General features: G+C 44.5%; 1 protein-coding gene across 1 annotated transcript in view; it reads right to left on the minus strand.

Moving 5' to 3' along the window:
* KLHDC4 (kelch domain containing 4) overlaps nucleotides 1-11,044 on the minus strand; it is a 45,713-nt gene extending 34,669 nt beyond the window's left edge. Inside the window, exons 1-4 of the mRNA XM_073308148.1 lie at nucleotides 10,864-11,044; nucleotides 8,156-8,247; nucleotides 6,990-7,068; nucleotides 4,526-4,624 (exon numbers count right to left, since the gene is read on the minus strand). Of these exons, the coding sequence (XP_073164249.1) occupies nucleotides 4,526-4,624; nucleotides 6,990-7,068; nucleotides 8,156-8,247; nucleotides 10,864-10,962 (369 nt within the window). The 5' untranslated portion in view covers nucleotides 10,963-11,044. The remainder of the gene's footprint in view (nucleotides 1-4,525; nucleotides 4,625-6,989; nucleotides 7,069-8,155; nucleotides 8,248-10,863) is intronic.
* Between the last annotated feature and the right edge of the window lie 2,684 nt (nucleotides 11,045-13,728).

Genomic DNA, 13,728 nt, shown 5'->3' on the forward strand with positions numbered 1-13,728 from the left:
GCGACCTCATGAGAGGAACCACCATGACAGGAAAGATGGTCCAGTAGTCTGAGCACCAGCCTATGACTTGGGAGACTCAGGCTCAACTCCTTGCCCTGGGTCTCCCAAGATTTGGGCATAAGCCTAATTTATACTCGCTGAGAGATAATGCATATGAACATCATGGATTTGCAGGCAAGTATGTTGTAATGTAGATACCTACCTGGCTCCGTGCTTGTACAAACACATGATTTCCACGGGGGATCTGGTATTTGCAAACAGAAGTTGGGCAAGTACAAAAGCATGTATGTCATTGTGTGCACCACTTTGAAGATATGGCTCCAAATCAATTGCAAAGCCAAGATCCCAGATTCACAAATACTTGGTAGCATTTGTTTGTGACCATTCTCACCCAAAGCCTATTGGCTGTAAGGTAGAACAGCAGGATGTCATGCCAAGGGGAGATTCTGTGTCAGAGGCTAGAGCTAACAAACGAGGCTGCAGGTATGCACAGATGATCCAGAGACGCACTTCTGTTTAACTGCTAGCTAATGAGGGACCAGCTTTACAAACAAAGTTGCAGGGAAGGCAAGAGATTAGTCAGTTAACTGGGCTGAATTTTCTCCCATGTAACAGTAATTAAGTATCAAACAGAAAATACACCACAAAGCGCTCCAGGTAAAATTAAAACAAAAAATGACATGAGCAGTTAGTTGTCTCTTGCAATTCCCTGGTAGTCAGCCTGGTAGTAAGATTTAATTGTGAGAGTGCCACCTGCTGGACAAAAAGAAAAGGTTTCCTTGTGGCACCTTAGAGACTAACCAATTTATTTGAGCATGAGCTTTCGTGAGCTACAGCTCACTTCATCGGATGCCTGCTGGATATTGTCACTTCAAACAGCCAGGATTAGCAGTGCTTGTATAAGCAAAAAGGATCTCCTTTCAACAAAAGAAAACCCTAGCTTCTGGCAATTTAATGCATTTGTTCTACGACATCATATTCCATGCCTATTTAAAAGTATTATTTGAAGTTACTTTCCCAGACTTATCTCGTGGTTTATCAAAAATGCACCAGCTTGTAACTAGGATTAATACCACGCACATGAACGATGCATTAATTTAGATCCTAGCCCATTTGGAAAAGTAAATGCTTTGCCTGCCTGTGTTTGATTAACAATTTTATGTACTCCCTAGTTAATACTTGTCACATCTACCATCTGGAATATACAATCTTAAATGCTCCAATACCGTACCTCAAGGTTTCACAACAACATCATCTATTTTAAGATTTTTCTTAGGAGATTTTAAAGTTATGTAAATATAATTCGCTACGAACAGCTGTCTGTATAGTGCAAAGATTCTGGGAAATCAAAGGGCCCAATCCTGCAAGCACTTACTCCTGGGTGTAGTACTTACTACCATGAGTAGTCCATTTGAAGTTGCTGGGACAACTCACCGTAGTAAGTATTACCACGCTTAGGAGTGAGCATTTACAGATAGGACCATTATATGTGAAAGGAAACTTCCAAGAAACCTGAAGACTGATATGAATCTTCCTTCTAGGGTCACCCATCCTTGATACTTCTGCCTGCAGAAAATGCTCAGGTACTCATCACAGTGCAAAATGGGAAATGAATCCATGTTTTAGAATCCTGTTTCCCTGCAGCTCTTTCACCTGGTGGTGTAATTTCATCACAAACTCTTGAGGCAAGGATCAAGTCTACCTCTATATTCGTACCACAACCAGCACAAAGAGGCCTGATCCTGATTGGAGCCTTTGGGCCCTACAGTCATATAAATATTAAATAATAAGAATTTCACAAGCTTTGCAAAGTTGGACGAGGTGAAGACTTGAATAAGGAACCCAGGCACTGCGGGAAATGGAGTTGCTGATTCAGCAAGTGGCGCTGTTCCTTCCGAATCAGTAGCTGAGTCTGCTGTGAAACCTAACAGAAATGTGACCATCGTTCAAGCTGCCGGCCTGCTGAGACCACAGCCTGTCATGCTGACCAATATTGCCTCATGGTTTCCTTGTACTCTCCCCTAGGTCTGCGTGCCTCCATCTGTTGTCTCTTCTCTTATGCCCAGATTCTAAGCATTTTGGGAGAGGGATTATCTTTCTTCTGTGTTTGCATAGCACCGAGCACGAAAGGCCTCCGGTCCATGACTGGAGCTCCTAGGTGATTCTATACTACAAATAAGAATACCTGATCCAACATGATGCCAGCGGTACTGTGCTGCTGTCTTTCAGATGAGACACACAGCCAAGATCCTGACCTCTTGTGGCAATCAGAGATCCCTTGTTTGTTTGTTTTGGTAAAATCAGGTATTTTACCTGGTGTCCTGCCACATTTCACACAGAGCAGTAACGCTGCTCCTCTCTGAATTCCATATTGTTTTCCTTTCCTGTCCTACACTGCTCTGCGCATGTAAAAAACTGCCCCGCCAACGCAGTGGATGCATTTCAGTGACATTGCAGGCCCTTTACCTAGCTTGAAAATCACTTTGAGATCCAGCTGAAGGGCGCTACAGAAGGGCAAGGTTTTATTAAGCAACTTTGGGTTCTTTAAACCAAGTAGTACTCGTTGAAAAGCCCCTCCCCTAAGATCCCTCGTGGTGTATCAGAGCGTCAGGGTGATTCTGTCTTTGCCAATAGGGGGAAGAGAACATCAGAGGAGGCTGGGTTAGAAGAGAAAAAAGATATTACTTTTCTAATTGCTACAAAAAAAACCTAACCCATGCTAATCATCCCACAGCTATGCCCCCAGTTCCACACTGTGCACCGCACCAGCAGCCCGCGACTGAAATCAGTGGGGGTCTGTGAAGGGGTGACTCACGCAGCACAAGCAGAGGATTGGGGCTTTAGTCCGCCTCATCACGCTTAACTGGGAGAATGTAAAAGTACCAGAGGAGAGACATGGACAACGTGGAGCAAGTCTGAAGTTTAGGTTAGCTGTCACGAGGGTAAATGAAAGTTGGATCCCCACCCCAGAGCATGCATGTCACTGGACAACTGTCTCTGTATGTTACTGCAGGTTGAGGAACCAATGTTCTGATCCTGTTTGACAAATACCGTGTTCCTAAGGCAACTTTTTAAACCTACAGGGCCAGATTACCTCCTGCACCAAGATCCACCCTCTACAGAAGGCAGCTAATACAGCTGGCCTGTGTGAAATGAGTTGGGAGAGGACTCGGCCTAATTCGCAGGGCACCGCTGTTTGCGTAATAAAAACCATCTCCACAACTGGCACTGACAAGCAACCATATTGGCAAATGTGCCAGAGGAGAGGAAGACCGAACTGCTCCCTCACCTAACTTGAGCTGGTAACTCAGAGGTGAAGGGCTGCACATCCTCGAAGGAACAACAGAAGCCTGATGGTCGGAGTACCTCGGAAACTGCAAAATAATTTCCTTTGCACAGGCATCAGCTGCCTCTGCAGAATGTGGGGAAATTGTTTGGGACAGATATGGCAGCTTCCTGCCACATCCTTGGGAGATTTTATTGAATTAAGTTGAAGTACCTTTGGGGTCCACTGTATTAATTGCATGGTTTATGTTCGACTGTGTCCTGCTCCATGGGGGAGGGCTGCCACAGCTCCTCCAGGAACCAAAACCATGGGTGGTGCTGAAGGCAAATCACCCAGATTGCAACCCCCAGAGAAGTACCATGTCCTGGGAAGGCATGCATGTACTCATTCCAACTGGATTCTCCAGAGACCAAGGGACCAAAAGGATTTTTGAATAAACAGACTCATCTTAAACTGACTTGGGGCTCTTCTTCCTGATCCAGCGAATGCACAGGACTATCTGCCCAAGCGGGCCCCAACTCTTGCGGAAGGTTAGAAAGACTTTGGCCTCCTAATGCTGTTACTGTAGCATTAGAAGGAGCTGTGTGGTAACTTGTAAACTGCAAGCAATACACTGGTCCTAGCCCTCGGAAACAAAGCAAGGAGCAGATACTGGCCATTTTCAGCAGTCTGGCTTGCTGGGAATATCACAGTGAAAGGCAGGGAGCTGTACAGCCTTAAAACCCCCTGGTCAGGAGGGAGAGAGACATGCGTCTCCACCCCAGAGAGGTGACAATCACCATCACCATGCCGGTCAGGTGATCAGTAGCCTATTTCTACTGCTATACTCTTATTATCATAGAGATTCTATGGTACACTTTGACTCATTTAAGTCACAGTGAAGGATCATCCCTCTAATTTCTCAGCACAATGAGCCACAGCTTGATCACAATGTTGGCATCGCATTGTGACTAGGATACTAAGAAGTCCTAACCCCTTGGAAACACAGCTGTCTATTACCATAGCATCTTGAAATACAACATCAAGAAAAGGAGTACTTGTGGCACCTTAGAGACTAACCAATTTATTTGAGCATGAGCTTTCGTGAGCTACAGAAGTGAGCTGTAGCTCACGAAAGCTCATGCTCAAATAAATGGGTTCGTGTCTAAGGTGCCACAAGTCCTCCTTTTCTTTTTGCGAATACAGACTAACACGGCTGCTACTCTGAAACAACATCAAGAGTAATTCTAAGTGCTTTACCTGATGGGCACAGCGCCTGGGAGGAGGATTTGGGATATCTACTTTACTCCAGCTGTTCTTCCGGATGTTGTAAATGTACAGCTCATTATACAGGAACGTCTGTGGGAGGGAAAAGGAAAATGGTATCACCAGAACTCACCATTTAACTTTACCCAACAGAAGCATGTCAAATTCTCAACCTGCCTCTACCAGAGGCTGAAAGAATGCAACAGTCCTTTTCTACTAAGCAAGAACAAGACAAGGCCAGCCTGCTGGGTCCATGGCATCACTCTGCTCTCATGCTAGGGGATCAGAGTGCCATAGGCAGGATTGGGTTTGCGGCTTGCCGGGCCCTATGCAAATACGCGGACGGAACCATCCTGTTCCCACCCCATTTGTGAGAAGGTCCAACCACCATCTCCCTGCTGGCAGTCACCTCAGACAGCAAAAAGCCTCCACACACAGCTTACATGGGCCAAGAAGCCAGGAGATGTGGCTGAGGAACAGCTTTCTATGTCAAGGATACTATTTAGGGAAGTCAGTCTGCAGCACAACCTGCTGGTGCCTGGGCAAAATGGTACCACTGTGGGGAAAATCAGGGATGGCTCCCTGGCTGGTGGATTGGGTGCATGTTTGAGATGTGAAGCTCCTGAAAGATGGAGCCCAACACAGCTGCACAGCCTAAGGCTGCCCATGATAAGGGGGTCAACAAACATGGGGACAAGGGTTATCCAGTGGATATATCCACTTGGACTTTCAGCAAGCCTTTGACAAGGTGCCTCAGCAAAGGCTCTTATGCAAAGTAAGCAGTCCAGCAATAAGAGGGAAGGTTCTCCCATGGATCTGTAACCAGTTAAAAGATAGAAAACAAAGGGGAGGAATAAATGGTCAGTTTTCAGAATGAAGAGAGGTAAATAGTGGGGTCCCCCAGAGGTCTATACTGGGACCACTGCTGTTCAACATATTCATAAATGATCTGAAAAAAGGGGTAAACAGTGAGGTGTCAAAATTTGCAGACAATACAGAATTACTCAAAATAGTTAAGTCCAAAGCAGACTGTGAAGAGTTACAAAGGGATCTCACAGAACTGGGTGACGAGGCAACAAAACGACAGATGAAATTCAATGTTGATAAATGCATGGTAATGTTAGGAACCATTAGGAAAGGGATATCTAATAAGACAAAAAATATCCTAATGCCTTTATATAAATCCCGGGTATGCCCACACTTTGAATACTGTGGGGAGATGTGGTCGCTCCATCTCTGAAAAGATGTATTAGAATTGGAAAAGGTACAGAGAAGGGCAACAAAAATTATTAGGGGTCTGGAACAGCTTCCATATGAGGAGAGATTAAAAAGACTGGGACTTTTCAGCTTGGAAAAGAGAAGACTAAGAGGGGATATGATAGAATCTATAAAATCTTTACTGGTGTCGAGAAAGTAAATAAGAAAGTGTCATTTACTCCTTCACATAACACAAGAACTAGGGGTCATCCAATGAAATTAATAGGCAGCGGGTTTAAAACAAAGATAAGGAAGTATTTCTTCACATAACACACAGTCAACCTGTGGAACTTTTTGCTGGAGGATGTTGTGAAGCCCAAAACTTAAGAGGGTTCAAAAAAGAACTAGATAAGTTCCTAGAGGATAGGTCCATCAATAGCTATTAGCCAGGATGGGCAGGGATAGAGAACCATGCTCTGGGTGTCCCTGAACCTCTGATTACCAGAAGCTGGGAGTTGATGACAGGAGATGGATCATTCGATAATTGCCTTGTTCTGTTCATTCCCTCTGAAGCATCTGGCCACTGTCAGATGACAGGATACTGGGCTAGATGGACCATTGGTCTCACCCAGTCTGGCCGTTCTGATGAGTACTATAAAGGTGGTGCTCAGCTATGACAGATTGAAAGCAAGGGGAAATGACTGACGTGAGTGGAGCTTGTTAACAGCCAACGCAGGCTAGGGTAGCACTGAATCAAAGCCCGATGACTATAAACAGACTTGAGCTTCCAGGAAGCACAAGGAGCTTCCCACCTCCAGGAATATGGTAAGTAAGTTCAAGATTTGGAGGCAGGAACTGTTGAGGGACCACCAGTGCTTACCCCTTCTGGGCTAACAGAAGCATCTCACTTTCATGGTGGGGCAAGCGGGGCAAACACACAGTACAACAGGAACCAAAGATGAGGGGTAAATATGGTCCATATCAAGCCTAGAGAAATTATGACGCCCTGCAATATTGTTGCTTATGCAATCACTCTGACCCCTTAATGGACCCCAGTGCTCCTTGATCCTGCCGACACAGCTCAGCTTAGGTGTGAGACAGTATTAGCATGGAATTAAAGGCTATTTTGCTCTTATTCTGAGAAAAATGTATATTTGATGACCTCCGCTTGGAATTTTTGCTCCAGATGAAACCCGTACAAATTACAGTCAAGGCAATGGGGGAGGGAGGGGAAGGATAGATAAATGGAAGAATACTTTACTTTTTGGCCATTGAAATATTCACCTCCAAAAAGGATCAATTCGTCTCTCTCGGGATGAGCAGACAAGGAGGCGTTCAGCCTGCATCAGAAAGAGAGATGGGCAGACATCAGCACATAACAGAACCATTTGTAACTCAGCTCAGAGGCTACTCGCTACAGTTCTGGATGCATAATTTAACAAGCCCTAGCACGTCTCCCCTCTAGGCCAAAGTGCCTCTCCATCACCCACACAGCTACGAGTTCCTGATCATTTTTTTTTATTTCCAAGCCAAAAACTTTCTGAAGAAATTAACTTTTTGGAAACTTCCAGAAAGGCTAATCTGAAATCCTCTCCTATTTTAGGAACACACATTACATTGTCATTTACCACGGCCTTTGACATGATTTTAATTTTAATGCTGATGAATAAGGAGCAAAGATTAGCTTTGTCATGACACGCAGCTACGGCTCTAATTGGGCTGTCTCATTTTAAGTTATCTGCACCATTCTTCCATAGATACCGCTGTTCGCTTCAGATTCCCACACCTGTATGTAACAGGAGTTTGACAGCATCTAGCACTTCACGGGATCAGACCTCAAAGAAGCTCCTTGTTAACTGATCCGCCCAACTGCTTTCTGAGGTAGGCAAGTATCATTATCTCCTCCTTACAGAGGGGGTACAGATACAGAAAGGTCAAGTGTCGTTCAAGGCACTGAATCAGTGGCAGCTACAGGTCTAGAACCTTGCAGTGCCAGGATACCGATCCTGTGCTCCGGCCACTAGCCCACTGTATCTTGTATCTCACAAGGCATTCTCATAACAATTTTACCAACAATTTTAGGGTAGCGTGCCCTCAGCTTTCCAGCCCAAGTCATAAGGTTCCCCTTCATTAATCTATGTTATACCGCCCAAAGCCCTCAGATCTAACCACCAGCTTCGATAAGATTCCCCACTTTGGCTCTTTTTAGCAGGCTGAAGGGAAGATAAAAAGCAGCTGTTAGCAGAGAGGTGTTACTGGTCCCTTTGATGCTCTGAGGACTGAATACCCTATACATTTTTATCCCTCCATAAAAGTGTTTTTGCCTGATACTACATCCTCCACTCTCAGGATATAACTTAAACTTAAGTTTCATTGATGCCACCACTTGCTGAAGAACAACAGTCAAGGTTCCCGGTGATCTCTTACCTTGGTGAGGGTGGGGGACAGGCTGTCTCAATTATCTGGGTCTTTTTAGCATCTAATGTCTGGAATTCTGCTATCAGGGCTTCAAGATCCTCCTGAAAGTAAACAGCCAGTTGGGCATGATTTTTTTGGCACATACTGTCATCCACATACCATGAAAACCTACCCTAGCCACTAGTTCGATTTTCCTATTTTCCTTACATTTGATTAGATTCACCTCATTAAACTATGAGGTACGAAGGTTATATATTTTTTCCTCCTACACTAAAGGCTGGTCCTCCCTGCTGTATATTGCTGAATTTGTAAGCAGGTTATACCACAATGCCATGGCTAGTGCACAGTTCCTACCCCTACAGAGGTGTTTCACCTTTACTGGTAAGCAGTTCTGTAGCACAACTGGTAGTTGAAACACAAGTCTTAGCACAGGGCAGCTGTTTCAGCATTTGTGAAACTGATGTGCGGATCTAATCGGACAGATGTTAAAATCCACTGTTGTTCTTTCTAGGCCTGACTCCTGTGCAAGCAGAAAGATAAATGTGTTTGCTATTTCAAATTTATACTTCATCTGAAGAGACAACTTCATGTGTTATCTTTTATTCTCCTTCAGTTTCTGTAAAGTAAAAAACAGAGCACGCAACACCAAAGCCCCCGAATTATGCAAGAGTCAAAGAAAATCTCTTCCCCACTCCCCCTTCCTCTTTAGATAAGAGTTGGAAAGTTATAACCATCCATGTGCCCTAACAGTACTAGGACTGTTCATTCTTTCTTGGTCCAACTTTCTTTTTTTGCTATACTTGCGATCCCTTGGTAAGACACTCGAATCAATTAGTTTAAACTTTCTCATTCTGCAGCAGCAGGGTGGCTGGGAGTCAAATTTGTCTCTGGTCAAATTTAATTTTTTTTTAAATAAAAAAATCAATTTGACAAATTCAAAGAGCAATAGAAATGTTTAACCATAAATAAAATAGATTTCATACAATCCCTTTCTTGTTTTTGCCACCAACCAGGCAAATAAGACAATTGCTCATACAAGTGAAACATTACCACTACAGAATAAATATTCTAAGTTTTGAGCCTATGAGGCAAAAGACTTTTGGGTCAAGATTTGAGATTGCCATTTGAGAAATTATACAAATTATAAAAAACCAGGTAACGTGGCAAATCTTCAACCTGGCCAATCTTTAGTCTGGCCAGACCCACATGGGCAAAACCATCTGTACCTCTCAATACCAGCATCTCTCTCTTCCAAATAAGCCAATTGCATTGTTTGAAAAAGGAGAGCTCTCTAGTGAAACACTTAAACACATGTTTAACTTTAAGCATGTGAACAGTCTCACTGACTTCATTAGGAGTGTCTACTTGCTTAGCCTTAAACACAGGCTTACATCTTTCACTGGATCAGATGAGAGTGCACCGTACTTTGCAAGACTGAGCCCATAACTCCTCTCCCTGGTTGGGGTTTACACCCTGCAAATATTTGTAGAGGGTTACGCCACTTACTTACTCGTGATTTAGCCAAGTTTTACTTATTTAGGTCTTGGATAAGCTCTTTCATAAATAGAATCTAAATAAAATCTAGGGGTTTTTTATCTGACCCTGTAACTCAGCCTTTCTGACCCCAACTATTTTTATTTATTGCTCTTCTTTATTGCTCCATTAGTCAATTCAAATTGAAACATTTTAAAAAAAAAAAAAAAAAACCAAAACCTCCCCATGGCATTTGCAGCTCAATCCTTGCAGCACTCCACAAGGACCTGCACGTACTAAACTTCTTTTATTGTCTAGACTGAGAGCAGTGCAGATAGCAAACAAACAGCATGGCGGGCGGCCCAGATCCTGCAATTCGCTGTATGCCTGCAGCCTGCTGACCCTGCACACAGGCACAAGAAAACAGTGAGGCAGAGTATAGGCACAGCTGTCCGTCTGTGTGCAGTGAATTGCAGGACTAGGGACCTCAGATTTGCAGGATTCTTTCAGACTTTAGAAATGCACATTGCTTTTTGTGACATCACTAAGTAAAACGCATCATTTCCCAATACATTTTTTAAACCTGGCAATGTCTTTTAAAAAATCCCTTTTTTGCAGCATTGCTACCACTGAGATTTAACTTTAAGGGCTAGATTAGCAAAATTTGTCAAGTCTGTGGCAGCCACAGCTTCCAAGAAGAGTTTTCAAGAAGTGCACTGACAGCTTAATATCCACAGCTTGCTTTCACAAACACAGGACACTGTGTGGAGGAATGCACGCTAGGACATCTGCGATAACATGAACAAGAGAGGCCTTTAGCTTTCAAGAGAAACTTTTCCCTTAGGCATGGCTTGTTTGAAGCTCACGTTATAGGAAAAAGAGCCCAGACAGAATGAGGATAAATGCGACGGTTCTGTGTTGAATTTCACTTGTGTGTGTGTTGCTTGCTGTCTCCTCAGAGAAATCCATGGGGACGATGAATACATATTGCATCTGCAAGCCAAAGGGTTAAGCGTCTCACACACACACACCCCGGGCGGGAGGAGATTGGCAGCAGTGAGCTCTTCAGGGGAAGGCAGCTCTAATAAAACACCATGGGGGAAGGAAGTCTTTTAGTTAGTCACGACCAGGAGCTATGGCACAGTGTGTGTGTGTGTGTGTTTGCTGCACTAGCCGCCTGTACACTCTGCTGGGTGGGGGAAGCAATCCCCTGCTACCTGACCTGCCCCAGCACCACCACTCACCTCCTCCTTCTTAGCTCTCTTGGAGACTTTTTTCTCCATCTTAGCAGCTGTTTTCTCTGCCCCTTTCACCTTCTTCTCCTTCTTGCTTTTCTTACCCATGCTTTCAGCCTGGGTCACTGCCAGGATGCACTGTGCAGGAGGCTCCTGCAGAGCGACCCAGCTGAGCACAATCACTTCCTAGGCAGTCAGGGGTGATTTCCTGCCTGGGGTGGACAGGAAGGAGCTCGCCAAGTGCTGTTGTGAATGCCATCTGCTGGGCTGGATGGCTTCTCACACCAGCTTGCTGCCTTGCTGGGCAAAGCCATGGTGCAGCTGTGCTAGGAACAGGCTTTGCTTCCTGTCCCAAAGGGAGAGGTACAAGGCCAGCCTGAGGCTTGTGCAAAGAACTGCACTCCATGCTAGGGGGAGGGAGGGTCACTTTGAGCACACCCGAATGCACCCAGGGGTTCACCCACCCACTAGCTTACTGTGAGCCCACTTTGACCAGTACCCAAATTACGGGGAAAAAGTCAGGGGGGCCCTGACTGTCAAGTGGCTTACTTTAATTTGAACAGTCGTGTGATGTAAGACAAAAGGCAGGTAGCCCCAAAAAGTAATAAGGGGCCCCCCCAAAAAACTCCCCTGTAATGGAAGCCCTAGCTTTGAGCTCCAAAACCACTGGTCTGGAAAGAAGGGCAGTTTGCCCCAGGCACTCCAGTTGGGAGGGCCCCCAAACCAAGTGATGTTGTGATCTGGCACATGGGGGTCGCAACACCACTCAGGTTTGCCCTCGTTTGCCCCTCCATAGATGAGGAGGGAACGGGCCAAACCTGAATGGCACCATGACCCACATTAGCTACTTGAAATGTTAGGAGGTGTAGTTTGCCAACCCCAGCCGTTCAGGAATCATGACCCAGGCCTCAACAAATTATTAGACTTGCTTAAAAATTATGAGATTTAATAAAAATAAGAAATGTGGGGTTCTTTTCATTTGCCTTCCTGTTTCTTTAGGGGGAACTCAGGTCAGGTTTTGAGCTGTTCTCTACAACCATGAGGGCTAGAAACTCACTTTTTCTAAGCCAGTCTCATGATTTTGGGGGACCTGACTTATGATTTTTGAAAACTTGGGGTTGGCGATACTCCAATGCTCTATAAACGTCCCTTTGGTGCTAAGGACCAACTAGTAATTATTAGGATTGCTATTAACTATGTGTTTCACACTGATATTGAGCCCCCGTTAGAATCTCGTCAAACTGTAATTGGAAAAAGTGATCATTTTGACTTTGAGAGTATATTTTTTTAAATTAAACCGGTTTTGAACACTGTAAAAATCAGTCTGAGTTTAAATCCAAGGAGGCATGATTCTTTTCATTAGGTTCCACTGTAAAATATGCTTGTGTAATTGTTTTTCCACTTCCAGAAAAAAAGTAGAATTATTATATTTTCACTGAAAATAAATAAAAAACCCTCCAAGAATGTGAGGCCGGGCTGTCTTCCACCAATGCCTAATCTGTCTGCCAGTGTTTTTCCATAGTACCTGTCACGGTTACATCTAAATGCTGACACAGCTAATAAGCTAAATACTTTAAGCCCATACCCTAGAAACTGCAGGATCATTCAGATTTTTTGAATATCTCCCTAAAATCTGAATCTCAGCTTTTTCAAGATAATAAAAAAAACAGAGCGAGAACTGTAAAAAATCTTTAGCGCTGCAGACAATACACATCCCACTAAACATTTGTTTGGCTGGCAGTCTTGAAAATGCCAGGGTTATAATTAAGGCTAGAATGAGTCATCAATAAGTTTATACCAGGAAAGTGAACCGAGAACTTAGGAGAGTTTAGATGGAATGAATGGGGCAAATCCTCAGCGGGTGTAAATCAATAGCTCAGACACAGGGACTTTTCTTTCTCTCAGAAAGAAACCCGTGGGTGAAATCCGGGCCCCACTGAAGTCAATGAGAGCTTTGCCCCTCAATTTACTGCAGTCAGACTTTCACCTAATATATTTTAGGGAGATTTTGAAGGGAAGAAAGGCTTGAGGTATTTAAATCTTTGAGGTAGTGTAAGACAGGCAGCTGACTCTCCAGAGCCCCCTTGTGGCCATAGGTTGCTCTCCAGGCAACCAGCCTCGATTTCCCCTCTTAGGCTTCTCAAAAACTTAACTTCAGGCTTTTTCTTGGTCAACAAAGTCCCCCTCCTTGGGGACTAGGCTTATTACTACAAAATAAACAGCAAATAAAACTCAATCACAAAACAAAGTCCATTCATAAGTCCCCACAACCCAATGTTTCTTTTCTTCCTCACAGGCCTTCCCACCTGGGGCCCCTGCATTCTCTCCCCTGCATGAGCAGGGTCTCTCCCAGGCCACCCTGCCTGGAGAGTTCTGCTCACACTTTCCTACTTCTTGAGTTTTTTCCCCTGTTGACTCAGGGCCCTGCAGAACCTTCTTACTCCCTACAACAGCTACAGCCATAGCTGAAGTTTCCTGGGCTTCCTTTCTTCACCTTAACTACCTGCTCCTTTTGTACAGGGAGCACCTGATTCCCCTCCAGTGTGGCTCATCCGGTGATCAGGGTTGGCTTAGCCTCAGGCCCTCCAGCCCATGGGCCAGCCAGCCTGTTGCAAGGTCTAAGGAGATCTTTATCATCCACAACTTGAAATGGCATTCTCAGCACCTTTTTGTCCATATTTAATTTCTGTAGTAGCTTCATAGGTTGAGATGAGGATTCACGGGTCATTTGAAATTAGCCACCACAGGGGGAACTATGGTGGGTAGAACAGTCAAGGTGCAAACTCTCCTATATCTGATATCGTGTTGTAAGTAAGATACAAGAAGTAATCTTCAGCTCTGCTCCGCGCTGATTAGGCCTCCAACTGGAGTACT

The sequence above is a fragment of the Lepidochelys kempii genome, chromosome 12 (genome assembly GCF_965140265.1).
Source record: "Lepidochelys kempii isolate rLepKem1 chromosome 12, rLepKem1.hap2, whole genome shotgun sequence".
Taxonomy (NCBI): Eukaryota; Metazoa; Chordata; order Testudines; family Cheloniidae; genus Lepidochelys; species Lepidochelys kempii.